The 27,890-nt window shown below is 42.5% G+C and overlaps 2 protein-coding genes across 3 annotated transcripts in view; one reads left to right on the forward strand and one right to left on the reverse strand.

The window, feature by feature from the left end:
• scara5 (scavenger receptor class A, member 5 (putative)) overlaps nucleotides 1-13,020 on the reverse strand; it is a 53,623-nt gene extending 40,603 nt beyond the window's left edge. The window contains exons 1-3 of the mRNA XM_029496196.1: nucleotides 12,843-13,020; nucleotides 8,951-9,072; nucleotides 5,233-5,361 (exon numbers count right to left, since the gene is read on the reverse strand). Coding sequence (XP_029352056.1) covers nucleotides 5,233-5,361; nucleotides 8,951-9,072; nucleotides 12,843-12,847 — 256 coding nt within the window. The 5' untranslated portion in view covers nucleotides 12,848-13,020. The remainder of the gene's footprint in view (nucleotides 1-5,232; nucleotides 5,362-8,950; nucleotides 9,073-12,842) is intronic.
• Nucleotides 13,021-14,122: 1,102 nt separating this feature from the next.
• On the forward strand, nucleotides 14,123-18,406 carry LOC115037944 (sterile alpha motif domain-containing protein 12-like). 2 transcript variants are annotated; one of them, XM_029496729.1, is made up of 4 exons: nucleotides 14,123-14,194; nucleotides 16,306-16,446; nucleotides 16,569-16,709; nucleotides 17,272-18,406. In XM_029496729.1, the coding sequence occupies exons 2-4, from the start codon at nucleotides 16,326-16,328 to the stop codon at nucleotides 17,286-17,288; spliced, it is 279 nt and encodes a 92-aa protein (XP_029352589.1). In that variant the 5' UTR covers nucleotides 14,123-14,194; nucleotides 16,306-16,325; the 3' UTR covers nucleotides 17,289-18,406. The 2 variants fall into 2 exon arrangements, with proteins under 2 accessions (XP_029352589.1, XP_029352590.1); XM_029496730.1 differs by lacking the exon at nucleotides 14,123-14,194 and adding an exon at nucleotides 14,210-14,681.
• Nucleotides 18,407-27,890: the final 9,484 nt, after the last annotated feature.

Below are 27,890 nucleotides of genomic sequence, written 5' to 3' on the forward strand. Positions count from 1 at the left end.
GGAAAACATGACTCAGCTGCACCTTCAGTCGCGAGTCGACGCAGACGGACGAGGCTCGCTGGGGACGAAGCAACCACAGCACCAGGATCAGCTCAAAAACAGGAGACACAGAAATGTGTCTCCTGCCTTTACAGACGTGTTGTCGTTCTGACTCCAGATGTAAAAGGAAGTTATCTGCAGCAGCGCCTCACACAAACCAAACACAACTTTGACTGTCAAAGCTGCAGAAAAATAAGAGTTAAAAATCTGAGCAACGATGGAAATCAGTTCTAAACCGCTTTGGTCAGAGAATGTTCTTGGCGGAAATCCGAGGATGCTGAAAAATTGACGTGGCGACCGAGTAACTGCGGCTTTATGCTGCTCACATCGATAATTTCTATCTTTATAATTCTGATGCTCCTCCGAACACCACAGACATTTCTTTCCTCATTTTTTTTTTTTTTTTTGGTACTTTTAAAACTTCTGTTTTGGTTTTTGGAGCCAAAACGTCACAGTCCTGGTTTCAGCCTAATTTTCCGATGGAGGAGGATGTTCTGTGTTCCAGTGGAGTTATTATCACGTCAGCGGTGAATCTCACTAATCCGGGTCACGGTTAGCAGAGAAAAGGCTGAATCGAGGGCAGTTGGACTTAGTTTTGGAAACCAAGAACATTCAGTCCATCCGCCTTTGACTCAGCTGGTTTTTTATTATAAGATTACATCGGTTTTTTTGTGCATCCTTATGGATGCAACTTCACAGATGTTTTTTATTTTTTATTTTTGCGCGTCAAGAATTTCGTCTTTGTCAACTTTCGGTTGCGTGGCAGACGAGCAGATTGTGGTTTAAATAAAATGAGAGCATGAATACTGATGAAATATGAAGTTTCCTGCTGGAGCCGCTGAATAAGCCTCTTGGTTTGAGGGAGCAGCCTGCAGATGTCTTGCGGCTGAATTTTAAGCCAAAACATTTTTTATACCGCATCTTCTTTCTGCTGTTGTCGAAACAACCAGGACGATGACATTTCTTTAACGCACAGTGTGCACAGTGTAAAGTGGGTTAAAGGTGATTTACACATCACCAATGACAGCATCAAACTCCACTCAGTCTAAACCTCAGTCCATTCTCACCTTCACTAACTGCTGTTTGTTTTAAAACTCCTGTCTTGATTTGATGTGACTCAGTGAGCTCCTTTAATATTCACGGCTGCACTGAAAACATTACAGAGACTGCGTCTCCCCTCGTCCTGTTTATTACAAAGTGATGTTTCGCACTCTCTCATCTGTGAACCAAAGCATGTTTTTAATACTCGGAGTCGGAGGGGTTTTCTGTGCTCCTGAAGCTTTGCCATTAACGAGAGACAACAGAAAAGCGGCGTTTTCAGACAAAAGCAGCATCTGGTTTCTTTTTAGTATCACATGTGATACGAACCAATCGGCTGCATCCAAGAGGAGGAGTGTTTTGTGCCACGGAGCCAGATATTCTACAACGAAACTCATTTGGGGTTTAAGAAAATGAGCTCACGGATTCAAAGCCTCCTTCACTCGGCCTTCTGTTGTTGGTTCACGATTAAGAAACGAATTGAACTCTGTGTTTAGGGCACATATGTTCTGAGCAAGGGGAGTCCCTGGCTCGCTGTCCCCTCATTTCCTGTCTCTGCATTGTCCCATCAAATTAAGGCATAAAATGTCCAGAAAATTAACAACAGTAGTAAAAAAAGATATAATAATCTGCGCACTTTTCATTGTCATCCATGTGGAAAACGGTTTAAAGTAATAAAAGTTGCAGTAAACGTCATCTGCTGGGTAAACCACCTAAAACACTTTTATTGTTCTTTAATACTTACGTTCAATTAATTTTCATTTCAATCTGAGCCCAACGAGGCCCTGCACCGACAGTTGGCCCAGAATGCATTTATCAAAATGAACTGTTTAAAAAAACATTTTTTTTTATTCTTCAGCTTTAAAAATAATTCAAATTAAACTGTTTTTCTGGAAGGCGTCACATAAATGACTGAGGCGATCACTGAGAGCAGATTTTCTCAGCTTGCAGAGAGACTTAAAGGGAACACACGTCCCCGTGATGAACCTCCGGCTCCTGAAAGGTCGAGGAGAGACCCCCGATCCTGCAACACACTTTAACGTGGGGTCAGTCCACGGTGGGGGGGGGCAAAGCTGGATCTGGATCTGGCCAACGTCAGGCTGGTCAGCGTTCGCACGCTCGGCTGCTGCAGCTTAAATGCCAAAAAGACAAAACACGACTTTTAATTAAGGGCTCTTCTCTGGAGCCGAGGCAGCCAGAATGTGGGGCCCACATTCATGGGAACTGAACCGCTCTGGTTCGGGGGGGCATTAAGAGAAGTTACATGGTCACTTCACTGTTCCATTTGCTGTGCTTTCTATATCAGAATGATGATAAACTGAAGAGCGGCAGATAACTATAGTCAGCTTGGACTGACGTCTATGGGAAAATGTCCCTCCTCCTCATTTGATTTATTAGCCCACTTTATGTTTTCCTGGTGACTTTATGGTCTCAGTCTCTAGTTTGAAATCTTCTTCATTAGAATATGATGTTAACTTTAAGGTCCCATTTCGAGGGAAGTAAACCATAAAGCAGGGCATTAGGGGGCGTGGCTACAATGTGATTGACAGTGACCTTTCAACTGGAGACAAATTTCTGTGCTGTTAAGATCAGAGTTGAGCGCCATGTCTTATCTAAACTGAGATAAGCTCATAATGGAGCCATAAGGCTGCTCTAAACGTCCTGCTGAGTGATGTGGGACTCATCAGGCTCCTTCAGGCTCCATCTCTGTCTCCCCCTCACCCAACACTAAGATTTAGGGATCTGACGAGCTGAGACAGAAAACACTTTATTAAACTCATCATGTCACGAAGACAGATGCGTCTGGAACTTGGATGTGTTTGAACGTACGGGGAACATATAGCAGCCCTGAAACTGAGAGGAGGCCGAGGAGGCAAAGTGCGGAGAAAGAAAAGAGAATTCAAACAAAAAGCAAATGTGGATAACACAGAGTCGAATCTGTGTTCAAAAATCTGGCAGCTGCCGTGACTGCGTTTGTGCGCACATCATATTAAAGTGTGTGTGTGTGTGTGTGCCCGTGTGTGCAGGAGGCAAAGGGGGCCTCCCGTGAAGCTACGCTGGAGCCACTTAGCTTTTGGACGGCCGACGCCGCCTGAAAAACTCGGTTTGATTGCCTCTCTGAAAACAACCTCATCTAAAAAGCCTCAAATAACCAAATACCTCCGTGACGACGACAACTCTGAGCCCTTAACTCCATCTCTGTGCTCGTGAATACACAAACACAGCCATGTGGTTACGTCTGAGGAGGGAGGGGGGGGGAAATTAGGATTACTGAAAGCAGCTGATTCCTCCAGGATCCTGCTGGTCTGACGCCAGGAAGCTCTAAAACCTGTTCCCGTGCCTGTCGCATCGTTTTCTTCTTCTTCTGTCTTAATTTTACCCCCCCCCCCCCCATCCCCTCTGTCTCCATCAGACTCTCTTTGTCCCCCCTCCTCTAATAGGAGAGCTGACATTTACAAGGAAACCATGGCAGAGTTCGCAAAAGGTAACAGCCCTCCACACACACACACACTAGTGACCTGGCTACGAGGCTACGGTGGCGTGACGCCAGGGTTTTTTCCAGATCGACCAGGAGCAGGAGGAGGAGCCACAGCATTGTAAGCCCCGAAGACACTGGAATTTATTACAGCACTGCGTCACAAACCCAGCGATACGAAATAACAACAGCTAGAGCTCAGTTCCATAACTCACACATCATAATTTCCACATTACAGTTCCACTTGTTTCGTGCCAATCACCCAGACGTGATGTTTGCGAGAAAGTTGGCGTGAAATTGGGTGGTTACCGCTTTTTTCTCTTTTTCTCTCAGCTTGGGAAATGTGGGTGACTCTCCCCGTTTCATTACATAATGTTCCAGCGTTAGTTCCTGACCGAGTCCATCTGCGGATAAAAACTACAACAAATCGCCTTCAGCTTCATGTTTCTCCTCCAAAAAGCTAAAAGTGAAAGCTCAGGCTGAAGAATTTACCTCCTGGTTCCTCAACATGTAGAAAATTAGTGATGCCAACTCGTTAATTTTGATAAAAGGTGCTGTAGATTTACGCTCACCCCGAGGAGCTCTAGATTTAGTGGGATCAGACGGCAGAACTCCTGCGGCCGCAGATGGAGCACAAAAGGTTGAAACCACCGTCACGCTTTACCCCCTCCGTCTTTTATGTCGCCGTGTAAAAAGGTCAAGCTTGTCACGCTTCCAAAAACGCTGTGACAAACGTAACATTCGCATGCGGGAATTAAGCTTAAATGTGTCACGGCCAGCTGTGGGGAGGCGACAGGTCAATTGTGCTCCGCTCTTGGAAAAGTGATTTCACCATCCAGGTTAGAAATCTGCGATACTTTTGGCCCTGAAACGTCCCACGGGAGACCGCTCGGCTGTAAAGTGTCCAAATTTGTTCCAGTCAGAAAGTCAATAAACATCAGATTCTGCCTCATGTGATGCTTTTATTCATGTGTGTCAACGCTGAAGCAGAGCAGACAGTTTCAGAGGAGAGTACAGCTGCACAGCACATCCCAGGGCGTTACCTTAGAATAACTAAGTGGGATTTTATGGTGCAAGTGTGTGTCCTTCATTGCAATTCAGTCCTGAGAAATGGTTGATGTCATCCGCACAACAGAGCTGTGGGAACAAAGCGGGACACTGTGCCGCCTCTGTCAGCCTCCACAGCACAGCGCTTCTTATCTGCCTTCCTTCCTTCACGTCTCTCTCTCGTCTTTCACAGATTACCGAGCCCTCGTCATTCCGTTAGTCAGACTAGCTGTGGCCTAAACATCCAGCGCTGCGGTTGGCTTGAGTTATCTAAAGTGTTATTTGCTCTTAGAGCACATTTCGTTAAAAAGGACCGTGCAGCTCGTGTTGTTGCTGCTACACACGTGTCTTAAAGGTTTGTGTCACCGTGCGTCACTTCACACTTCATTGCAACTTCAGAAGCCATTTTTCTTTTTAAAAAACAGACATCTGAAGATATCTGGAAGTTGCAGTGATGAAAACTTCGATCTGCTCCTGATATAAAGATGACTTCTGGTATTTCATCACTTCCTGAGCAGCTCATTTCTCAGTGTGAGAGAAAACTGTGCTTCGAGCCCAAAGACTAAGCCATCTGGTGCAGATACAGACAGATCCTCCTGTGACAAAACAAGATGTTGGATTTTTAATCTTACCTGCCAGGCAGAGCCCAAAGATGGTGAGAAGAACCAGGATGTAGAGGGAAACGATGGCGTACTTGATGGCTGAGAGCGAGTTCAGGTGACTGCAGCACTGATCCTGCTTCCTGCGACGCTTTCCAGAACCTGAAGAAGACAGAAAAAAAAAGCAGCATCAGGATTACTGCATCAAGTTCAAGTTTTCAGACAAACAGCTGTAGGTCGTGTTTTGTTGTTGTTGTTGTTGTTTTCATTTCTCTGAATGCGTGTTCATTCGTGGCTGGAATAAAAATGGGAGCTTCGGGCTTAACAGGCACTTTGAAAACAACCCAGGTCATATTTTCCAGGTCTCAGGGCAGAAATAACACAAATAACTTTTTATTAAACCGTATAAATACAAATTCATGCATGTAGCGCTGAGGACGATTAACATAAAAGGGAACATAAACATGCGATGTTTTATTCATTATATGAGTTTAAACATTACAGCATCGGTGTTACATCAGGAAGGATTTAGACGTTACTGCATAGAGGAAGATGACGTTACATAACGACACACAGATGTACAGAGACGCAAATAAAACAACGTTCACAGGTGGACTGAAATAAGAGGACCGGAGTAAAACAAGCTCACTGCGGAGCCATTACTATCACTCCATATCAACACTTATCACACAGATGTTCGACAACTGACTGTTACAGTGGAGGTGGTTTTTCCCTCGTGTGTGTGTGTGTGTGTGTGTGTGTGACGTCTCGGTAGGAGGCAGGGATTAGGCTGCTGACGCTGAGGGAACATTCCCTTCAGGTCAAGAGGATGAAGCGATTTTGGAAGCTCGTACCGGAGTCACATCCTTCAGTGGCTGGAGAAGGAATGCGATAGAATAATGTTTTCAGAGATTAACAGTGGTGTTTGAAAATGACTGTCCTCAAAGGCTGTATCTTTCCAGTGCTAAAAAAAAAAAAAAAATAACAAAACACACAAAAAGGCAAACTTTATCTTGGCTGATGGTGATAAGACTGGAACAAAGGGGATTCTGGGTAATTTTCCAGTCACACAGGAACTGATTTTTAGGCCTACTATCTGATTTTTGGTTGGACTTCAAACACAAGTTCAACTTTTATGCACGATTTTGACCAAATTTAGCTGAAGTGTTAAAATGTCAAATGCTTATTTATTACTTATTATTGTTATCATGAATTAAAAAGTACTAGCTTCCTATTTTACCAAAATTCTCCGCTGAAAACTCGCCAAAGTTTACAGAAGAAAGTCCTGAATGAGCTTTTTAAATGTAACTGTATACTAGTAGGATTGAGGATGAGGATTGACAAATATTCCTCTCCTCAGGACGGACAGACTGAAGGAGGAGCGTCGTTTATTTGATAAAGCAGAAATACACATGTACGGTGGATGAGATTTCACTGAAGACCATCAGAACTGGACGGAAACAAATTTAAACTGAATGATCTGCAGAGTTAAAAGTCGCTGCGGTCACATTACATGGAGATTATGAGAAATATTACACCCACCCAATGAGATTCAATCTTCCTGTGAACGAGAATGATGTTGGACTTTTAAACGTAAACACCGAGCTCTCCCAACAGCACGCTTTCATTTGAGCCATGACAATCTGTCAGTGCGCACTGCTGATGCCCACACACACACACACACACACACTCCGGTCCAGAGTAAGACAAACACAGCTGGCTCAGATGTGCATGTGTCACATGCTTGGAATGTATAGGAACAGAAATAGCAGTCCAAGTCAGCCTGTTCTCCAAAAACACCCAAACATGTCCATGAAAAACCGACAAAAAACAGGAATATGAGGACAACAGCTTCAAGTGAAAGGCAGAAATGATCCCTGTTTTAGGGGCATTTTGGGAAATTTGCAGGACAAAATTAGCTCATGTTAACATTTCTGAAAATGGGGGAGAAAAAAAAATTGCCAAAATGTCTGAATGTGTGAACGTTGGCATTACTAGAAGTTGTGTTTTTCAACTTTGGGACTTTGGGAAGAGCCAATCCAAACTCTTTCTCCTTGCTCATGTAAAATAAGGAATCTCAAACACTTCTGACTGATCTGTCATCTTTAAAAATGATTTCACAGCATCAATTATCAAAATCATTCAAAATGATTTTGCCAATGCGAATATTTCCTTAGATTATTAATAAATTTACCAAATGAAACTAATTCACCTCAACCTCCTTCGCATTGCGGCCGACTTTATAAAGTTGTTTCTTTGATGGACAACCTGGAGAAATAACAGACACGCTTCAGTTTCCATCCGACAACAGAAGAGACAGAAGAGTCAATATTCGCTCTCGTAACTATAAACACATTTGGGAACTACATTATTGCTGCTGTAGTTTGTGAGTCACGTCTGTCTGGCGAGGGTGTCGTCAACATACTGTTCTGTTTGGACGAAGGGAAGGCCGATGTCAAAAGCAGATTAAGACGCTTTATTTTACTGGTAAAAATTCATGAAAAACTGACACATTTTGTTTATTTCCAGTGTGAGTCAGTCACTGGCTCAGTTTGCGTATTTGGCCCTTTGGTGGTGAAATTAGTGAGTTTACAGGGGCAGAGCATTGTTCCTCTAAGTTTCCAAATCAAACACATGTGTGTGGAAAGTGCACCGTATTCTCATTAAAGTCAGTTACTGTCTCTGTAACTGGCAGGTAACGGTGACATCACGTAACCTTCTTCATATTAAAAAAAATAAAAAGTTTAACCCACAGTCCATTATTATTATTATTATTATTTATTTATTTTTTTTTTAAATCCTCCCTGGACTGGATCGTTTATGTCAATTAACTTGCAGACATTTATCAAAAAAAGTAAAAAAAATAAGCGACACCAACATTCTTGTAGTTCCAGTGAAGACATTCTGTGTTTTTAAAAAAATATCTCCTGTCACTTTATATTACAGACTAAGTATTTATCTGACTGTTGGCATGAATGAAGCCATCACTGCTGTTGTTACAGTGTCCAGTGTCTCCTGCAGTCGTGTGAATCGTTGCTGTTCCCAGAGTCTCACAGAAAACGTTCCCACTGCACCCGAATCCAACAAACTGCTGCTCTGCGGTCGGGAATGTCTTCTTCAATTGAACAAGGTGCGAAAATGTTGCGGGATTAGCAAAGTTGGACGAGCAGAGCGTTCCTGACGGGAGAAGCTTTTGTCCGCTTTCCATTAAAACGTCAACAAATTCTCCAGTTAATGTTCGCCGAGCCTTTCCCACCAAACTCGCAAAGCCCCGAGTCGAAACCTGAGAACTCCACAGCGTCAACTGTGTGTTCGCTCAGCTGCACCTGTACACACACACACACACACACACACGCACACACACAGATGTTGCTCCTGCACATTCCACGCTCTCACAGATGACCATAAAGAGAAGAAAGCGAACGCCAAATGGTGACAACACTGCCTCTGTGTGTGTGTGTGTGTGTGTGTGTGTGTGTGTGCTGTGTGTGTCTGTATTGGTTGTTAGTATGTGTGGGTGTTTGTATATGTGGATGAATACTTTTGTAGAAAGTCCCTTTCTATAAATCAAAAACAAAAATCGCCCTTTTTGTTGTTTGTTTTGTTTTCTTGTCATTTTTTAAATCTTTTCTCTTCGTCTCAGAGGAGACATTTCTGTCCTGCGAGTTTTGTGCGACGGTTTGAACAGTTAGCTTCTTATTTCCACCTGAAAACATCACGGAGCGTTTCCAGCCTCGGCTGTCCGTCTTACCTTCATCGCACAGGTTGAGTTTGGACAGGTTGCGTCCATCGTAGGCCTCCTCGTACATGGAGCCGCTGTCTCTCTCCTCGTACGTGCTCAGATACATGGCCTTGTTCTCCATCTCCTCCTGGCTGAACAGGAAACAGGAAAAACCGTGATTTATCTCACAACACGCCAACATCCATCGTTTCTATCTGACCCTGAAAATATCTCACAGGTACAAAAGAACAACCTGTGGAACTAAGTCGGGGCCTTTATAGCTAAAGTCATGACCGTTTCCGGGTCACAGCCAATCCCAGCTCACTCTGGGCGAGGGGCGGGGTCAACCTGGACAGGTCACCAGTCCATCACAGAGACAGACCAACCACCACTCAGACCTACGGACAATTTAGAGTCACCATTTATGGTGGGAGGAAACGTGGAGACTGAACCCACAACCTTCTTGTTGTGGAGCAACAGCGGCGACTACTTTGCCGCCATGCTGCCAACCGCCAACATTTCAAAAGATATTAGGAGTTTTTGGTGACAGATTGATTGCGTAAAAACGCTGTGGTTGTTGAGATTTTATGTGTCACTGGGGACAGCTGTGTAAATGTAGGTGTGTGTTAGGATTGCTGCCCTCTAGTGCTGTGAATCAGGCTGTGAGCTGCAACAACACACACACACACACACACGTAGGTCCAAGCAAAACAAACAGAAGGAAGTCTCTCTGGAGGATTGCGGTCGTTTTTTTCCCGGACCAGCACGATGTGATTACTTTCCTGTGCCAACACGTCAGGGCAGAGTCGGGGATTTTGCCTTTTGAGAAACATATTTTCATCAGCTATGAGTGAATGTGCACAAAACATGGTGTAAAGGTCGGTCACGGGGCAACAGTGACTTATTTCATCCTCCATACCCAGAAGCAGGGCCGACTTCATCAGGCCACTGAAGTGATGTTTATTCAGTTAGGAACTCTTTTCCCATGGAGGAGTTCGAACGTCAGCCTGATACTGAACAAACAAAGATTCTGGATAATCCACCGACAGCACACCTCTGCACGACCAAACATCAGTCTCTGCTGACTCCAACTACAGCTCATCTCAGGCCAGAGAAGACATAACACGCCCCTCCGCCCTGATATCCTCACCCTGGGGTGTCCTCCCAGTTGAAAGGAGGCATTCCGATCGAGCGCCCAAACCAACACAAAGAAACAGATTTTTTCGGCCAAAGGAACCCAGACATGTCTTCACATCACGAGAGACGGACGGACGAGAGGGGAAAGACTGAAGATCGTTGCAGCTGACCAGTCTGGAAAAGCCCTGTTGATCGTGGACTCTTCTGCATTTGAGGCGTTGAAGTTGCCTCGTTGTTGATGTGCAGGCTCTTTAGTGTAATGATTACGAGTCTAAATAAAATCACCGTCATTGTCTACGTACATCGGCCCATCCAAGAGAAGACACATCTTCCCTCCTCCCTGATGTATTATCTCAGCAAACATTTTCCTGATGAGTCTCTACTTTCAACATTTCTGCTTTTTAAATGTCAATGAAACAGTACAGAGGTCAGTTCCATCTCTCACTTAAAACCAGTGATGGCCAAATTACAAACAGAAGGCTTGGAAATGTCCAAATTCACTAACAGTGTGATGCACAAAAAAAAAAAAAAAAACTGAAAACAAAATGCAGCTCTGGGACTGCAACTTTATCTGCAGCAGCTTTCTCATACGCATCTCAAGTATTTAACCAAATATAAATAACAAAAGGAGGTGAAGAATGAAGCGCAATTTGGCAGATATAGTCATGGCAGCAGTCCAACGAGCTCTTCTTTCAGAACCAGGAGGCCAAACGGGCGCATAAATCTAAAGAAAGGAGTCCCTGCGGGAGCAGAGAGTCTCACCAGCCGCTCGTCATCATCATCACGAGGAGCAATTCCTCTGGAGACATCCAGCAGGTGCAGCCATCGCTGTTTGTCTGGAGCAAAACTTCTGGTAAAGGTCAATTACTTTTCATTTGAGGCAGGCTGAATTTCACTCTTCCAAGAACTCATTTGGCAATGAATCATCGGTGGCTCACTTCGCTTGCCTTTTTTCACGTCACCTTGCGGCCGTGCACTCTGCTGTTTGCCGAGCCGAGCGCGTTTGCTCTCAAACGTTTGCACAAGGTTTCCCACGCTGCGAGCGACGCAAACCAAATATGAATAAAGTGAAAGGGAACACAGTACAAATAGATAAGACTCGTGACAGAGATGTCTCAGAGGGATGTAATTAAATCTGCTGTTCTCAGGAGCTGGAGGATGTTAAACTCCCACAATCCTCGGTGGCAGATGTGTGAGTGTTTGACAAAGTGGTTAAAAAGTGCTCAGTCTGGACTTTCTCATTACAGGGGAGGGGGTTGGGTTGACATTTAGACTGAAGCTAAGCAAGAACCATTAGATCCCACAAAAACCTCCCTGCATGTGTGCGTTTGTGTGATTGTGTCTGCAGCATCTGTGTGTGTGTGTGTGCGTTATCTTCCCATTACACCCAGTGTGATGCAATATAACGCTCTTTCATCACACACTCAGCGGGCCCCTGCTCCTCGGTGCCAGCAGAGGATGGTGGGAAAGCAACGCAAGAGTCCCCTCAGTCCGCTCTCAGTATCTCTGCAGATAAAAGGTCAAAGAAAACTTTTTGAATTTGGAATTTGGAAGTTACCATACAGGTAGAATATGTGATTTTAAAAACACTCTCAACAGCAAAACATTAACAGGCAGAGCGTCAGCACAGAAGCAGCAGCAGCATGTCTCAGTCCAAGTATCCAGAGGCCTGAGCGGATAAATGCACGAGTCCGTCTGTCCTTTTCATTCATCCGTATTTCCATCAGATTAAACACCGAACAAGGCTTTAATGTTCAATATCAGCTGGATTCCCTTTCGGCCTGCTCTTAGGATCAGATGTGATTGTTATTGAAGCTCTACGGGAAGTGAATTTCTACATTCTTCATCCCTGAAATGATCAGCAGAGAGTTCAAGAGCCGGTGTGACTCCACAGATCCAGATCCTGAACAAAGTGAACCGAGTTTCTGAGAGTCCAGTTAACTCCATGGAAAACACACACAAAGAGAGAGAGAGAGAGAGAGAGACACAGGAGATTCACTCAGCGAGAAAGGAAACAATTATTTTGTCATGCGTCGCCGCATCCTCAAATTTTGCCCCCAGCTGAGTGTCCGATTATCTGCCAGGTCAGAGGGAAACGGGGTGTGTGGTCTCCAAATGTCAGCTCTGAATGATGATACTGAGTCCATTCTTGGTGGTTAAAGTATGTTAAGAGAGAGAAGTAGAGAAGTAACAAGTTGATGCATGCAGCTCACTGACTTGGTGGATTTATCTGTTCATCGCAGTCTGGCTCCAAAACAAACTCACAGCATTTATACTGTTCACTAGTTAAACCTTGAAGGCACCACCTCTCTTGTCTATACATTGCAAACATCCCACTGCTCAGTCAACCATGTGCCACATTAACCCATTTTCTTTGGTTAATTAGAGGCACAGATACTTCACCCATGACCGCTGAAACACAAAGCAACAGATTTCTGCATTAAATGTGCATTTCCTGACCGCTCTTACAGCAGCAGATAAAAAAATAAATTAATCAGATGTCATCTCACCTAATTGCAATAAAATGAACTGAACAGATGTTAAACTGGTGGGCCAAGCAGAAAAAAACTAAAAAATAAAAAGGTCACAGTGAAGCCATCCAGAAAGCCTCTGCGAGCTGCACACACACTCAGATGATCAGGGTGTTAATGGCTGAATTAAACTTCTGCCTAATTCATGTGATGGTGCATCAATTAAAAAGTGCAGTTTTCCAACTCTGGAGGCTTTTACTCTGAAAACACACCAATATCCGGTAAATTAAGCAAACAAAAACTTCTCCTCTCACCTCATCAGCTGTCAAATTGGCAGGAGGTGGTGGGGGGGGGGGTGCAAAAAAAATAAAAATAAAAAATAAATAAATAACAATTACAACTCCACGTTTCTCATGATGTCCGTGCAGAAGTTGCGTGTCGACGGTGGAAGTCCCGGTTGGAGCGGCATTTAGCGGCGCAGGCAGCTGACGGCGGTCCGGACGGACTGAAGCTGCGGATCATCTGCTCACATATTATACCCACAACACCGTCATGTGACATCACAAACCTGCAGGTGGAGCTCGAGCTGCTGAACGCATGCGCCCTCTGCAGGATGTGCAGTTTGATTTAAGGATCAGAAATGGTTCTTTATCGACATGAGATCAAAGTTATGATGCAGATGCACAGAAGGTCTTCAAAAAAAAATAAAAAAATAAAAAAAATCAAACGTGCTCCAGTCAAGCTTATTGTGATTTTCTTTTTCCAACATTAAAACAGCAGAAATCATCAATAACACGTGATGGATGTGTGAGCTGTGATAGAAAACATAAACATTTCCACAATCACAGAGTCAGACTGCAACATTATGAGCAGAAATCGGTCTAAACCTCCTTCAAGAAGCAAAGCTGTAACTTTGAGCTGAACCCTGGGGGGGTGGAGATGTCCGGGATACTGAGGCCCCTTTGTGTGATCAACTGTAATCAATGCTGATACTCTTACCGTTACTACTAATGGATCCAGTTCTTAGCAGAACTCTCTTCAATACAATATTCTCTCTTTCCTGCTAAACTGAGAGAATCTACCACTCTGTCGTGTTTATAATACTGAACATTCATTATCGATCATTAAGATGTGACACTGGGGGGGTTGTTGTTGTTGTAATTCCATAAATTACACCTATGTCCTAAAGACAGAGAAGTGATCACGGTGGAAAAAATTTCTGAGTTTTGATTATTTGTGGTCAAATGTTCAAGATGGATTATAATCTCACCTCATTTTAAATGATATTATGATGGCCTGATATGTAATAATTCAATAAACTTAAGCTGTCCTTTAGGTGGACTTTCAGCAGCCCATTAATCCAAGATTTTTAGACTAGATTTTTCTTTTTTGGAAAATAAATCTTTGTCTGAGGAGGAAGTGTCCAATGCCAACAGCTGATAACACTAACCATGCAATTTGCAAACTTTAAACCTTTAATTAAGGAAATGTCACACATGAACGCTCCATCTGGATGAAAATTATTCCGACAGGAACTGAACGCATCATGCAGGTTGTGGGCGTGTCTGTGGGCGGAGCTGAGAGAACCAGAAGGAGTACTTCACGGACAGGTAACAACCAGAACCGACGTTCATGTCTCCCGCCGAACTGACGGAGCGGGATTCAGGTAGGCACACAAACAAACAAACAAACAAACAAACAAACAAACAAACATATACACAACGCTTGTAAAACTGTGTGTTGTGCTCGGATACCTGCAGTTTTTGGTCTCCTGTTGTTGTTGTTGTTGGAAGGAGTGAGTTTCTCTGGATCACCTTCCTTCCCCAAACTCTGTTCAAAGTTTGGATATTAGAATTATCTGTGAATTATAAGATGTTTGAAGCGGCATGTGAACAAAATGTGTAGAAAATCAACATCCCCTTTTTTAATCATGATGCCAACATGGTTCAACCATCTCAGCAGCTTCTGTGAAGGTTTAGATGAAACTTGTGCTGCAGTCGAACAGGAAGTGGCCTGAAGGCGCCAGAGCAGGTTGCATTATGGGAAAGTGGGGAAAAGCTGTTGAGGGAAGAAGTTCCTCATGAGGCCTCCTGAGGATCAGCTCACATTAAAACTTCATGAAGAGAAGCTGCACTTCTGCAAGACACCACAAGGTGGTAGGACGAGATCTTTGGATGAATGTGACACTTCCATGAAACTTCCATGAAATATATATGAATAAGAAATGAAATGGAGATGCAGGTGTGTGTCCAGGATTTCTGAGAGTTTATGAATATTTAAAAACGTAAAAAAATCTAATTATTAAGGCTGGAGTTATTTAGTACACACTAAATGAGTACATGAATGCATTAATTATTGGATATATTTTGATTTAAATCCTCCCTTTGAAACTGTATGAGATGTCCATACAGGTCAGGAATAAAAACAGAGTTTTAAGCGAAACACTTTTTTTTTTTTAAAGCCCTTTTTTTACGCAGCTCCCACAGTGATATTAATAAACTGCTCCTCTCATTGTTTACAACATCAGACACATTTTGTTTCCACCTTTTTTTGTGACCACTCCGTCGGCGCCGCTCTTGAAATACAATTTCATTTACTGTATATGAGGTGAAGCTGCTGAGGAAAAACAAACAGTGACTGTGGAGCCCAATAAAAGTGAAACTGCAAAGGAGGGGGGGGGCAGATATCAGGCTGAGAACCACAGCAGCTGAAGAAGACATTCCCCTCAGAGATTAATATCTCTTAAATGTGTTTAACTTGGCTGGATTAAGTGTTAAACATAAGTTAATAAGTTGCAGCTCAATAAATGAAGGAGTCGCAGCAAGTGGGACAAAAAGCCAATTTTCCTCCGCGCCTGTTACTGCTTATTACTTTTGTTTACAAGGCCGGGATCAGCCGTAAATGGGCAGAGTGGATGTAAAAGGAAATGATTCAGAGCAAAGAAGACAAGCTGTATATCCAGTTGGTTTATTCCCCCGCAGGCATTAAACCGGCAGCACCATTTCCCTCCATCTCTTCGCCCCTGTGTGGGGGATTTGCTCTCCCTGTTTGTCACTTACCCCTCCGGGACCTTGGCTCCAGCTCCGGCCAATCACGCTTCTCCTTTAATTAACACAGGAAATTACTTTCTTATATTTATTACCCAATAAGTAAGACCGGCCACAAAAAAAAAAAAAAAAAAAAAAAAGTCACATCAACAGTTTTGGCCCTTTGAGCAGCCAAAGCTCCGGAGGGAAAGCCAAGCCGAGGCACGGAGGCCACGCTGCAGCTTTTTGTCATCATGTTCAGGAGGTTGTCAAATTAATCACCGCAAAACAGGCTTATGGCGAGTAAGTAGGTGACACCACACGAGAGGGAAATTTAATCCACCGAGCTGAAATATCAGGAGAGCTGGAGTCTTCTCACGTTTCAGGGGTCAGCACGTATGAGCTGTTTAAAAATGACACAAAACACACCCGCTGTTCAAGTTGTGTTGACAAAATGGAAAAGTGGGGAACAATTTGGGTCCGTTGAATTCATCAATCAGTTTTATTTGATTGTAAATGGATTTTCTTTTGGTTGGTGATGATTTCAGTAAACTATTAATCGATTACTTGATGGAAAAAAAAAAATAAATCACATACATAATAATGAAGAATTACAAAGTGGAGTCTTTGAAGCAGAAAACAGGTGACAGATCAGGGTGCTAATAACTCCTCTGTCCAGCCTTCTGTATGTCATCTCTTTGGATGCGGCCCTGAACTCACCTGCGTTGTGGTCGTCTCTGTTTCCTTTCAGGGTGATGAGCTCTGGCGGCGATGGGCCTGTCGAAGCGAGTGTCGCTGTGGACGGTGCAGGAAGTGCTGCAGTGGCTGCAGGAGCAGCATCCGTCCCAGATGGGCACGCTGCATAAGGCCATCATCAAACACGACATATCGGGTATAATTCAGCTGGTTGACACAAAGAGAGCGCACACAACTTTTTTATGTCGTGAGCGCTGATGGTGCGATGGTTTCGGTTCAGCTCACTTAACTTCAGGCTCGCTCTGAATGAATCCACAGGCAGAGTGTTACTGAGATTAAAGGACCGTCACCTGGAGCTTCTCGGGGTGGAAGCTGAGGAGCAGCAGCAGAAAATCTTGCAGGACCTCCTCCTCCTCAGAGTTCAGGAAGAAATCGATGAACTCGGTAACATCTGCTCTGGTGAGAAAACCAAACTCCTTCTTCTTCAGGCTGTAGCTTCGACACAGTCTGAAACAGCAGCGGCAGCAAAGTAGATTTTGTTTTGGGTTGTTTTTTTTTTTTCCCCCTTCAGTGACCCCACCCACTGGTTTGTCAGCGGCCATTTTGAAGCCTCCAGTTTGTAACTTGGCCTTCTGTTTTGAACCAGAAGAACTGATTTGGGAAAACTTGTTGCTGAAAACAAATATATATAAGTTGAGCTGGAATGAATTCTGCCATTTTATTTTTCTTACTGCTTACTGTTTTTATTTACATATTTTATCATCTACTGCGCTCCATTTGAATTGATGTCATATTTTATTTAACTATTAGATTTTTTTACTGTGTGAATGTATGCTCAGAGCGTATTATTAGTATTATTCCTCCATTTTTTTATACTGCTCATCTGTGGACCCATCATTACTGAAACACAATTTTGATCATTTAAATTCACCAAGACAGTAAATTTTTAGGATTAGTGTTTTCATTGTGGTGTCAAACTACAAAACTCATGTTTTGTTTTCTGCTCTTCTCCGCTCTCCAGACTGTTTTGCTCCGTAGAAGAAAATAAATCTTCTGAAGAACTGCAGCTTACCTTTTTATTTTTTTTTATCTCCCCTTCCATCCATTCATCTGTTTGAAGGAGGGAAAAATGTGGGAGTGACAGAGAAGACTGAGAGGAGGTGAAGAGAAAGAGGAATCGATGAGGAATGACGAGAAAGAAACCTATTTCCTGTATGAAATCTGATCTGTGCGGATGGATGAGATTAGTTTCTGTCTGTCTTTCTCTGAGCCTGGCTGTCCATTAGTCTCCGCCTTTTTTGCCCTCCATAGCTTTTTTTTTATATCCCAACGTTGTTATAAAATATTGTATTCGATGCACTGAATTAGGAAAATGTCCCTCTTTGCTGTTTAAGACTCAGAATATATCAAAACATCAATTATCAGTAATTAATTTGACGAGTTAAATCACGTCAGGCTTAAATAATATCATTCTGTTCATTTGTGTGAATGAAAATTGGTTATGCAAAATCAAAACAAGCCGGGAGTTGTTACCGAGTGATGGCTGCTCTGCTGCAGGAAAACAGGCAGGTTTACAGTTTGTTCTTTATTTTTTTCAACATTTCATTGTGTCAGATAAGAAAAGCTAAATCCAAACAGCGACTTCTTTCCTTCTGTCACAATCCAGCTGCTGTTCTTACTTGTTGCTGTATCTCTGACTGATGAACCACAACTGACGTGAGCAGAGCTGGTTTCTGGATTTTATGTTGTTTTGTTTTTTAAGGATCAGGATCATCCGTCTTCATTTGCGTCATCAAACCTTCATTTGACTGGAAGGTGATCCTAATACGTCCCCGTTTTATGGCCGTCATTTAAAAATGCACTTCATTTTGTATCGAAGACTTCAGAACTAAAGGCCGAGATCAAAAACTGAGCTGATACTCATGAGAAGGAGGGCCATTTTCACATACACTTCAATGCAACCCGACTTTGTTCGTTTTTATATAGTCTGTTGAGAATGTTGCCATTGTTGTGATCTTAACACGTTTTCATGACTAAGATAAACAACATGAAGCTGTAGTTCCCTTTTTATATGTTGTGGTTGTTGATGATAATGTGATTGTTTGAATTCAGTCCGAAAACTTTCTGACAGTTTTTTTTTTTTTTTTTCTAAAAATAAAAATTTCCTGTTTCCGTTATTCATGATGTTGACTCTTTTTATAAAAAAGGTAATTCCTATTTCAGCTAATTCTTCTCAGTATGGTCAGCTGAGTTAAAAGTGCTCTTTTTATTTTACTTGTCTGATAAATCCATTAATATGTATCTGTGCACAGCTCTGATCAGCGTCGATGAACTGGCCGGTTAAAAATGGAATCAAACCGGATCTGACTCTGATCCAGCGCTGACATAATGACGCAAATAAGGAAAGAAAGTGGTGGTGCTAAGTGGTGTGCCTTTGGTGTGAAGGCAAAAGTTCAGAAAGTCTGACAGGTTGGTGTGGCGAGGTGGGGGGGGGGCAGAATCCACCCCGCAGCTCTGAGCGAGGCCGATCGACTCGACCTCCTCTGAGATTTTAGTGTTTGTGTCGCCGTGCCGCTGACAGGCAGCTAAAAGCTGCATTTGGACTCAAACATGTACGGATTGGATGGTGGGGGTCAAAGGTCATCCTGATATCTCCTTCACACATTTTTGGCAGAACCCCCAAATTCACAATCTTGTTATGACACAAAGGTCAGCTTCAGTGATCATAACATTCTGCAAAAGCACAAATATTACATGTACAGAGGGAACATCTTGTATATCAGCTTGTCATGTTTCATATCTTTGCAAACGTTTGAATCTCTTAGAATTTTAAATGAGTTGAAGGATTCAAACAATATTTTGCTTCACGGGGAGAGTTTGTGATGGTTGAGCTATTGGTGGATCAGCGAGAGAGAAAGAAAAACACAAAAAATACACTTTTTTTTTGTGCTCCGTGGAAAGAAATTATGATCATGCAATTTTCTGCAAACACAGAACCGAAGAGAGGAAAAGCCACAACATGCAAAGTTAGTGTGTGTGTTTGTGTGCGTTTTGTGTTTGTGTGAGAGAGTCAGGCTGCATCCTTCCAGTTATTTACATGTTCCCAGAATACTAAACTTCCTATAAAGTGACCTTTTCTCTCTTTCCCCCTGTTTCTGGGGCTGAATGTGTGTGTGTGTGTTAGTGTACATATATATATATATATATATATATGTGTGTGTGTGAGTGATTAATACCCCAGGAGATGGTGTGACATTTGATTTGGCGTGGCGGGGCTGGCGGGAAGCGTTTACTCAGCACAAACGTAAATCCACCTCACTGATAGAGTGAAGGGGATGATGAAAAACAGCAGTGACCCTGAGCACCAAGCCAAAATGGAAAGTCTGGAAAGCAAAATAAACTAAATGCAAATTTGTTTTATTTCGAGACAGGTCCAGTTTCACAAAAAGCCCACCAGCAGGAAGAAAAAAGAAATAAAAAAAAGAATAATGCGATTAATGGGCTTGAAAAGATGCGTTCATTTGTATAATTATTAAGCTCCAACTCCTGTTTTTATGCTAAAAAATACCAACTTAAATCAAACAAAATATGCACATTTGCCTTTTCAACCATAAATAAGACAGTTTTTTATGCCTTATTTAATCAGTTCTAAATATCCACATCGCTTAAAGTTCATCTTGACCTTGAAAGCAGCAGTCGATAAAAGCAAGTAAATCATAGAATTCAGCGGAAACCTCCAGAACGGCTACTAAATGGACCTTGAAGTGAGAATGTGTCGTCAGCGAATAACGTATTTCATGTTTTTTCTTTTTCCAGTGCTCTTTATTTGTGCGACCTGTGTTGTGGCTGCAGATCACACACCTCATAACGAATTCATGTGATTTAGTTGATATTCACAGTATGGATCTGCTGCATGTTCTCGAGTCGAGCTGATCTTTGCCTTTAAATTTCCTTGGAGCGACTTGCAGAAGCAGATTTGGACGATGACCGTCAGTCACACGCTGAAATCCATGAAAAATCGGTTTTTCCTTTGCAGCTGTGACGTTGGCGAACCTCCTCCTCGTCCTCCTCATCCTCCTCCTGCAGCTGCGGCAGCCTCTTCGTCACTTTGTTTGTGATTTATCCGTCACTGCAGCAGGGAGAGAAAGATCAATAGTTTCTGAAAGAAAAATGAATTAGCGTCAGGCCGCTAAGCGGGAAGGAGAGAAGGGAGAAGTTCAGCGTGAGTTCAGAGTTGAGGAGGCCGTGACAGAAATCTGCTGCTCGCAGTAATTAAAAACCTTATCAGCTCTAATTGTGAATCCCTGCAAGCACCAATTTGTCACATTATGTTTTTGTTGCACCTTAAAAAATTGGCTGCTGGTGTAAAGCAGCATAAGTCTGTTTCTTCAGTGACGGGAATCAAAGTGATTTATTTGCACTTCTGCTAGTTTGCTAACTGGAGTTGTTACTGGAATTAAAGCTAACACGCCTGATGTTACACTTACAGTTGAATGAATGAAGAACAAACTAAACAAAACTAGCTCCTTTCTTTTTCCAAGATGGCTGCCTGATTGTGCCAGTCCAGATGAATAGAAATATTAAATTTGACATATTTACATCCAGAAATAAGTAGAATTTTTATGACATGAACCAAAACTTCAAAGACATTTCATAAAAGGTTTGATCAGCTGATGTATTTCATGGACAACATTAACTTTGGTTAGTTAAATGGCCCGAAGCTAACTGTTCTGAGGCTGGTTTCTGGGAAAACAAAACTCGATTGCTGCCATCTTGAATGTAGCATAAATTTCTGCCAACAAAGCTAAAGAGAAAGAAAGGACTTTTTTTTTTTTTTTTTTTTTACTTTTGATCATTTAAAAATCCTTTCCCTGGGATGTTTTAACAAGGAAACGGCGTTTATAATGTCGTGTTAGCAGTCTGAAGCACCCTGCGACTCCCGGGGCAATACAATTTGCATGTGTTGAGATAAAAAATGCTAATGATATTCTAATTCAAAGCAGCTGTGTGGATTACAGGTGTGTGCCGGGGATGCCCTGTGGCTGCACACCAGGGACGGGTGCTGCCTGAGTCATTCACCATCATGAGGTTAGAAAAAAGGTACAGATCATCAGCAGATGTTAATTTACAGCATTCACAGTTCAGACTACTTTTTCTGTTTTGTTTTTTTTTTAATAACAATAACATCATGTTAATCCTCTCTAGGAAAACAACGTTGAATTTAAAAGAACCACACATTGAATGGTTTCTTGTACAATAACACACATTGCTGAGAGAACAGCATTTACACCACCGTTCCCGACTTTTTGCACACCAGGACGTGTGATTTTCAGCAATAAATGTGTGCTAACTTCACTTTTGAGGCCCTCCGCCCGTACGTCTTCCCGCGTCTGTGCACGAAGGCGTTTGTAAGTGAAACAGTCACTAGAGAGCAACCAAACACCAAATCACATTTCTAAGAATTTCCCCTGAGTCTGCTCCTGCTGTAAAAAAACAAAAACACCCCTGGCCTGTGTGAGTTACCATCTGCAGAGCCGCATACAAAATACGGCGTCTGACAAATGTCTGCGTGTGTTCGCTGCCTTTGTCGGGTCAAGATGCAGAACGTGTAGGTGAGTTCGGAGAATCCAGTTTTGTTTTCTAGCAGCACAAGTTCTTCAGCATGACACTGAATTCCCATCAGCTCCAGGAGCGAGGCCGCTGGCTCCAAAAACGATACGTCTTCTTCCCTAACGCTCACCGAAAAAGCCTGAGTGGTATTTTCTCAAAATATGAAATTAGTCTGAAGTAGCTAATTAACACACATTATCGTTCGTCACTGGAGACAGGCTGCATTATATTACACAACTGTGTGAGAATGAATCATTTCTGACTGTGCTGAAAAAACTTTTATGGAAAGAGTTTTTAATTCTGTTAATGTAGTTATGAAGTTTATAGTTTTGTGGCCTCGAAGTTAAAAGGAAGCAGAGAAATCACCCCTGAAACTTAAATTCACTTCAGTAATTTGGAAGCCAAGTTTAAAAAAGGACAAAGCTGCCAGCTCCTTTTAATGGGACGTATATTTCACTGGAAAGTATCATCCCTCGCTCTCACTGCTCCTCTAAATTTCTTTAACCGTCTTGCACACTTGAACTTTTTCACGCTCCCGCTGTGAGTCCAGGATCATTTACTCTCCGAATACTTCACTCTGCTCCTCCATGCTTCAAAATGCTCTGCGTGATTTACTGTTTCCGGCTACGCCCAGACTGGACGTCTGCCGCGGAGCACCGAGGGAGAAATCCAATCAGCTGAAGCTTTTCCCTCCTGAGACTCCTCATCTGAGCGGTGATCGATGTGGCGTCTCTCCAGGTGAGAGCAGATAAGATCAGACCAGGATGATGATGATGATGATGATGATGATGATGTGCTGTGTTTGCCTTGTTGTGCGTTGATGGTGATGGATGCAAATCACAGTGGCAGGAGCAGAAACTCTCTTACAGCTTTGTCTCTGAGTCATTACCTGCGTCATCTTTCATTTTCCACCAGGAAGAAAATGGAGAAAATCGGGGACCTGAATTGTATTTGAGGCAAATTTTTTGACTCAAATACAATTTTGGTGAACTCATGCACCTTTTTGTGGGTGAGAGTGGAGGGGAGGAGAAGAAGAAGAAGAGGGGCAAGGGGAAACAGGAGAGTCGGGGAAATGGATAATAGACACGACAGCATAAAATTAGATTTGGTGCTCCTGCTGAGTTTATTAGCAGAGCGCACCTGTTCTCCAGCTGAAGCGGGTGCCCCTCCCATACAAGGCCAACCGAAGTGTGTGTGTGTGTGTGTGTGTGAGAGAGTCCAATCTCTATGTCTGCTAAAGAGAGAACAACACCCCCATTTGTCAAGACAAACGAGTGACACAGGAAGGAAAGTGGATGGGGTGCCAAACCTCCAGCTACAGCCAAGCAGAAGAAAGAACAACAACAACAACAAAACAACAACAGCGCAGTGTACTTTATTACCTGGAAGTGGGAAAATGAGTTTTGCCAACAAATGGCCCGTCTATTTCCCCTCACATCAATAGACTTGTGGCACTTGATTTATCTTCTCTGTATTGGAAGCAATGGAGTGAAAAGGGGGGAGAGCAGTAAGAGAGGTGGGCTCCTGCTGCCTTCAAGTCTGCTGGGAAAGAAAGAAAACAGTTAAAGGTGAAAATCTGACCGGGTCCGTTTTCTAATTGTTGTTTGCATGCTAACACATCGAACAGAAGACGTGAGATCCGTTCCAAGTTGGTCCAGAAGATGTTTTATATTCTTAACTTGTCAGAAAACTGAAATTTCCAACAAGAAACGCCTTCAAACGTTTTAAACTCTTCGTGTTTATCTTTCAAAACAGCAACAAAAACCTACATGTAAATTTAACAAGACTTCTTCAGATGCAAATACATCACAGAAAGATATAAAATACATAAATGGAGCAAGTGTTTTATTATTTAGGGACAAAACATCTGACAGCTGCGAGAAAAGTAGGAAGCCGCATTTATAGTATACGTCCAGACATCAGCATTAGAGATAAAGAAAACACAAATTAAATATGTAGAAGTTGAATGTACATAATTTAAATGAAATGAAAATCCAGAGGATGTTGTGTCATGTTTTTCAGGATAATCACATATTACAGTCAACATCAACGTCATGATGTATGCTCTCCTCTGTAGCTGCTCGCTCCTCAAATGGATTAAATCCTAAATTATCCCTCTTCTCCAACTCACTTGAAAATGTATGAGAACGTCATTCATTTGGCTTCACATAAATATTTCACGCTGGTTAGTCACTGAGGCAAAGCTCCCACTATAAATCAAAACTTGTGTGTGTGGGTTTTTTTTTTTTTTTTTTCTTTTTTCCAAGCAGGTTTTTAAAACAGAATATTAAAACATTAAAGTTGACAGAATGACAGAGTGCACTGCGCGGAGTGTTGTGGATAATTGAAATGCCAAAAACTCAAGATGGCTGCTTCATTTTAACATGAATTTACAGCTTCCATCACAAGCCATTAATGCTGGAAATATTTTATGAGAGAGCGGCGAAGGATTTTGTTTATCTGAGCGAATCAGCCAGTCATCTGGAAGCTGACAGAAACAAGGTCTCTCTGCCTTCAGGTGCCGTGGATTCATTTCACCTGCACCACTAGTTCGAATTCTGCTCCACCAAATACTTTCTCTTAGGGATATCAAATACTCCCGGCAATGTGACGTACACTGACATTGCAAGATACGATGAGCTAAGAGGTCATAGCAGCATTAAACATCTGGGAGAAAGAATACAGCACTCAGAGATAACGAGAATGTAGAAACATATACCATGAACTTAACCAACAGAAAATGCAAAGTGGGAAATAAATAAGGACGAGGTAGAGGTCAAAAAAAGATGCATCCTGCTCATCTGTGTTTGTTGAATGTTCTCATTTTGGTTCATTTGCTCCATTTCACTGAGAATGGACAGATTACTGAGGATCAGGACGCAGAGAAAATGAATTTCCTCTCTTTTGTTTCTGACTCCTCCCTTCTCTGTTTTGTTTGTGTTGGGAGGGGATTCATTCAGGCCCCTCTGGGGTTTACTGGATTACTGTGGGCCAGACTTTGGGGTCATGTCATGTCGAAATCCAGGAAGTGAAAATGTCTTTGCAGTCTTACAGTAACATCCATCTATCGGTTTTCTCCTGCTTGCTTCGTGTCAGGTATTCTCTCCAGCACCAAAACCAGGTGGGATGTTCTGGATCTCCTCCAGTGGAGATCCTGATCAGACGTCTGAACCCGGACGTCCTTCAGTTTGAGATCAGGGGAATCCACACAAAACCTCCTGTATCCGTCTTTTTATGTGTCTCCTCTTTGACAGACACAAACAGGTGTCACAGCCGCCAACACGCTCCTGTTTGTGTTTATGGAGAAGGGAAGAAGGAGAGAAATAATCAAAGGGGACAAAACGACATCACAGCAGGTACAACATCCGACTTCCAGCTTTACACTTTCTTTTTTCTTTTTTCTGGGTTTCTCAGGGAACACAACAGACCCGCTCTTATCAGTTATATGAGTTATATCATCTCCACGGAGCCGGCGGAGAGAGAAGAGCTGCGGAGGGGAAAGAGGACGGAGAATTGAATCCTCACAGGAGGAAGTCATCTCTTCAGTCTATTACAACTCATCCTGCTGCAGAGATCAAATAGGATTCCCCCTTTCTCTCAAAAGAACATAATACGAATTTCAATTTGAGATAAGCTGCGAGCCGGCCAGCGCTTATTTTATTTGATTTCTTTCAGGGGGAGCAGCCAACAGGACGTAAAATGGTACTCAGTCAAGTCGGTCCAGATTACAGAGCATGATCTGAGTAGCAGGAGAAACCTCTGCTTTATTAACCAAACTGAACACCCATTTGCACCCTAACACGATGGCTTTATCCTGTTTGGTGGGATTTTTACATCTTTGATTTCACTGGTCCATCAAATAACTTATAATTTAAGAAAAAACTAAAATTGGCATTCCTTTCAGCAATAAGGTGTGTAAATATCAGTCATCCTCGGCCTTCAGGTGAAAAGTGAACTAACTCAAATGCTAAAAACTAAGAATAATAATAATATCAGGGGGGAAAGGTAAGGTACAACACATCAGATCTTTGAATTAACTGTGGATGATTGAAAATGTAACATGATTTTCATGAAATGAACAATATTTTTTGAAGAACTAACTCCAGTCAGATCACTCCCGGCTTGGATTTATCTGCAGGCGTGCAAATGAGAACTGAGCTGGCAGAAAAAGAAAAAGCAAATCCAAACAGGATTTGACTTCATCATTAGATTTATCCAGTTAGCCCCTTTTTTTAGAAGAGAGTCTGAACTCTTCACACCAAAAGAACTAATTCCAACACAGACTTTAGAATCGCGCCACTTTATCTTCACTTAATAAACGCAATATTGTTTAAAATCATCTTTACGGGAGCCGTAAATAACGCAGGCTCATTGTTTCTGTTCCACCAATTTGGCGGATGGGATACGGTTTCCATAACAACAGCCCATCTTGTGACATTACAAGCCTCCTCTGACATTTTACAGTTTGGGCAGGAGGTCACGAGTCCTGTGCCGAAGAAGAGAAAGTGTAAAACGAAGGAGCAGAGAGGGGTCAGAGGTTATTGATTGACCCTAATACGTTTGCAAGTCCTACATGCTCCCACATACACACACGCACACACACAAACGCACACTTTTCCGGTGAGTGGTGGTGACATGAAAAATCAATTTGCGCTGCAGATGCACTGAGGTGCTGCAGAGAGAAACTCTGACCTCACAGCTTGGTGCGGGTCTGATGCTGCTGAGAAAAGAGACGATGTTATCCATCGTGAAGCTGCTCAGAGCTGACGGCTTAATCATTAAGAAACACAAAACTGTTTGTTTTATTTCCTGCTTTCTTCTTCTCCGTCAAATGTCTTTTGTAGGAGAGATGTGAGGTTACAAACTGATAAGTGACACAAAAGATCAAATGCAAAGAGTTTATCAAAGTGACTGAATATTTATCTCGTGTTAAAAAGCATAAATTAATACTTTTTTAATCCGCTGTTTTTCTCATTCCTGATCAGTGTGGACTTTTTAAATAATTTCAACACTTTGTTTTAGACTTTTGATGGTTACTTGGAATTGTTTTGTCCATTTTTATTTTGTGACACAATCCAACACAAAACAAAAAAAAATTGTAATAGTGCAGCACTGTCACACTAAAAAGCGTTACACACTCCAAATATTGGACATAGCCCATATTTCACATTCACACCAGTACGTGCTGGATAGTTTAAGTATTTAATCACTTTTTTTTTTACTTCCTGTCTCCTCCCTGTTTGCCTGTTTTATTCTCCTGTTTGACTCTTGTCTTTGAAATGATGCAGTTTATTTGCGTGAATTTAAGCGGTTCTGGTCCCTCTGAACTTCCAAAATGGTGGCCTGGCGTCCATGATGATCCAACTGTGAACACAAAGTCTGGTTTGTCTTTGGACTCACCCGGGGTCAGCTGCACTTGTTTACCTTTTTCTTTAGGTTAACTTAACGTTGGATTTGTTACAGCTGATGTAAATATTACAGACTTAGCACGGCTGAGTTTTCTTGGTGACAGGATGTAATTACGTTGTCTGTCTGTCTGTATCTGGAGACGTTTGGCGGCCCCATCGCTGTCAGCAGGGAGTCTCCGTCTTGGTTGTTGTTGATGTTTCTTTGGCAGCTGTTCCAAGCAGCTGACGGCCTCGTACTGACACCTGAACGTGAGAAGGAGACGGGCCGAACCTCTGTGAACTGAAACAACGTTTTTATATGAATCTGATTGGCAGGAGTGTATTCAGCTGCTCTGTGATTGGTCAACCAGATCCAGGAACAAAAATACAGATTCAAAACTGAACTCTGAGTGCTCTTTGGTCAATAAATGACTCTGGTTTAAAACACCAACTCTTGATAAAGAGGCGTTATTGTCTTGGTGCTCCCCTCCAGACGCAGCTCTCAGCCGTTCAGTTGGTTCGTTATGATTCTCATATGGATGATAATTGCACACTCGTTGTGTTTCAGACGGCACCAGATGGTCGCAAAATGCGGACTGTTTGAAAATTGCTGCGCAGCTTCATGTTCTGCAGCGGAGCGTCT

Source organism: Echeneis naucrates, chromosome 24 (genome assembly GCF_900963305.1).
Source record: "Echeneis naucrates chromosome 24, fEcheNa1.1, whole genome shotgun sequence".
Lineage (NCBI taxonomy): Eukaryota > Metazoa > Chordata > Actinopteri > Carangiformes > Echeneidae > Echeneis > Echeneis naucrates.

Coding starts and splice junctions, on each gene's coding strand:
- LOC115037944 (XM_029496729.1), top strand. CDS start 16,326: ATGGGCCTGTCGAAGCGAGTGTCGCTGTGGACGGTGCAGGAAGTGCTG. Junction 16,447..16,568: donor CATCAAACACGACATATCGG/GTATAATTCAGC, acceptor ATGAATCCACAG/GCAGAGTGTTACTGAGATTA.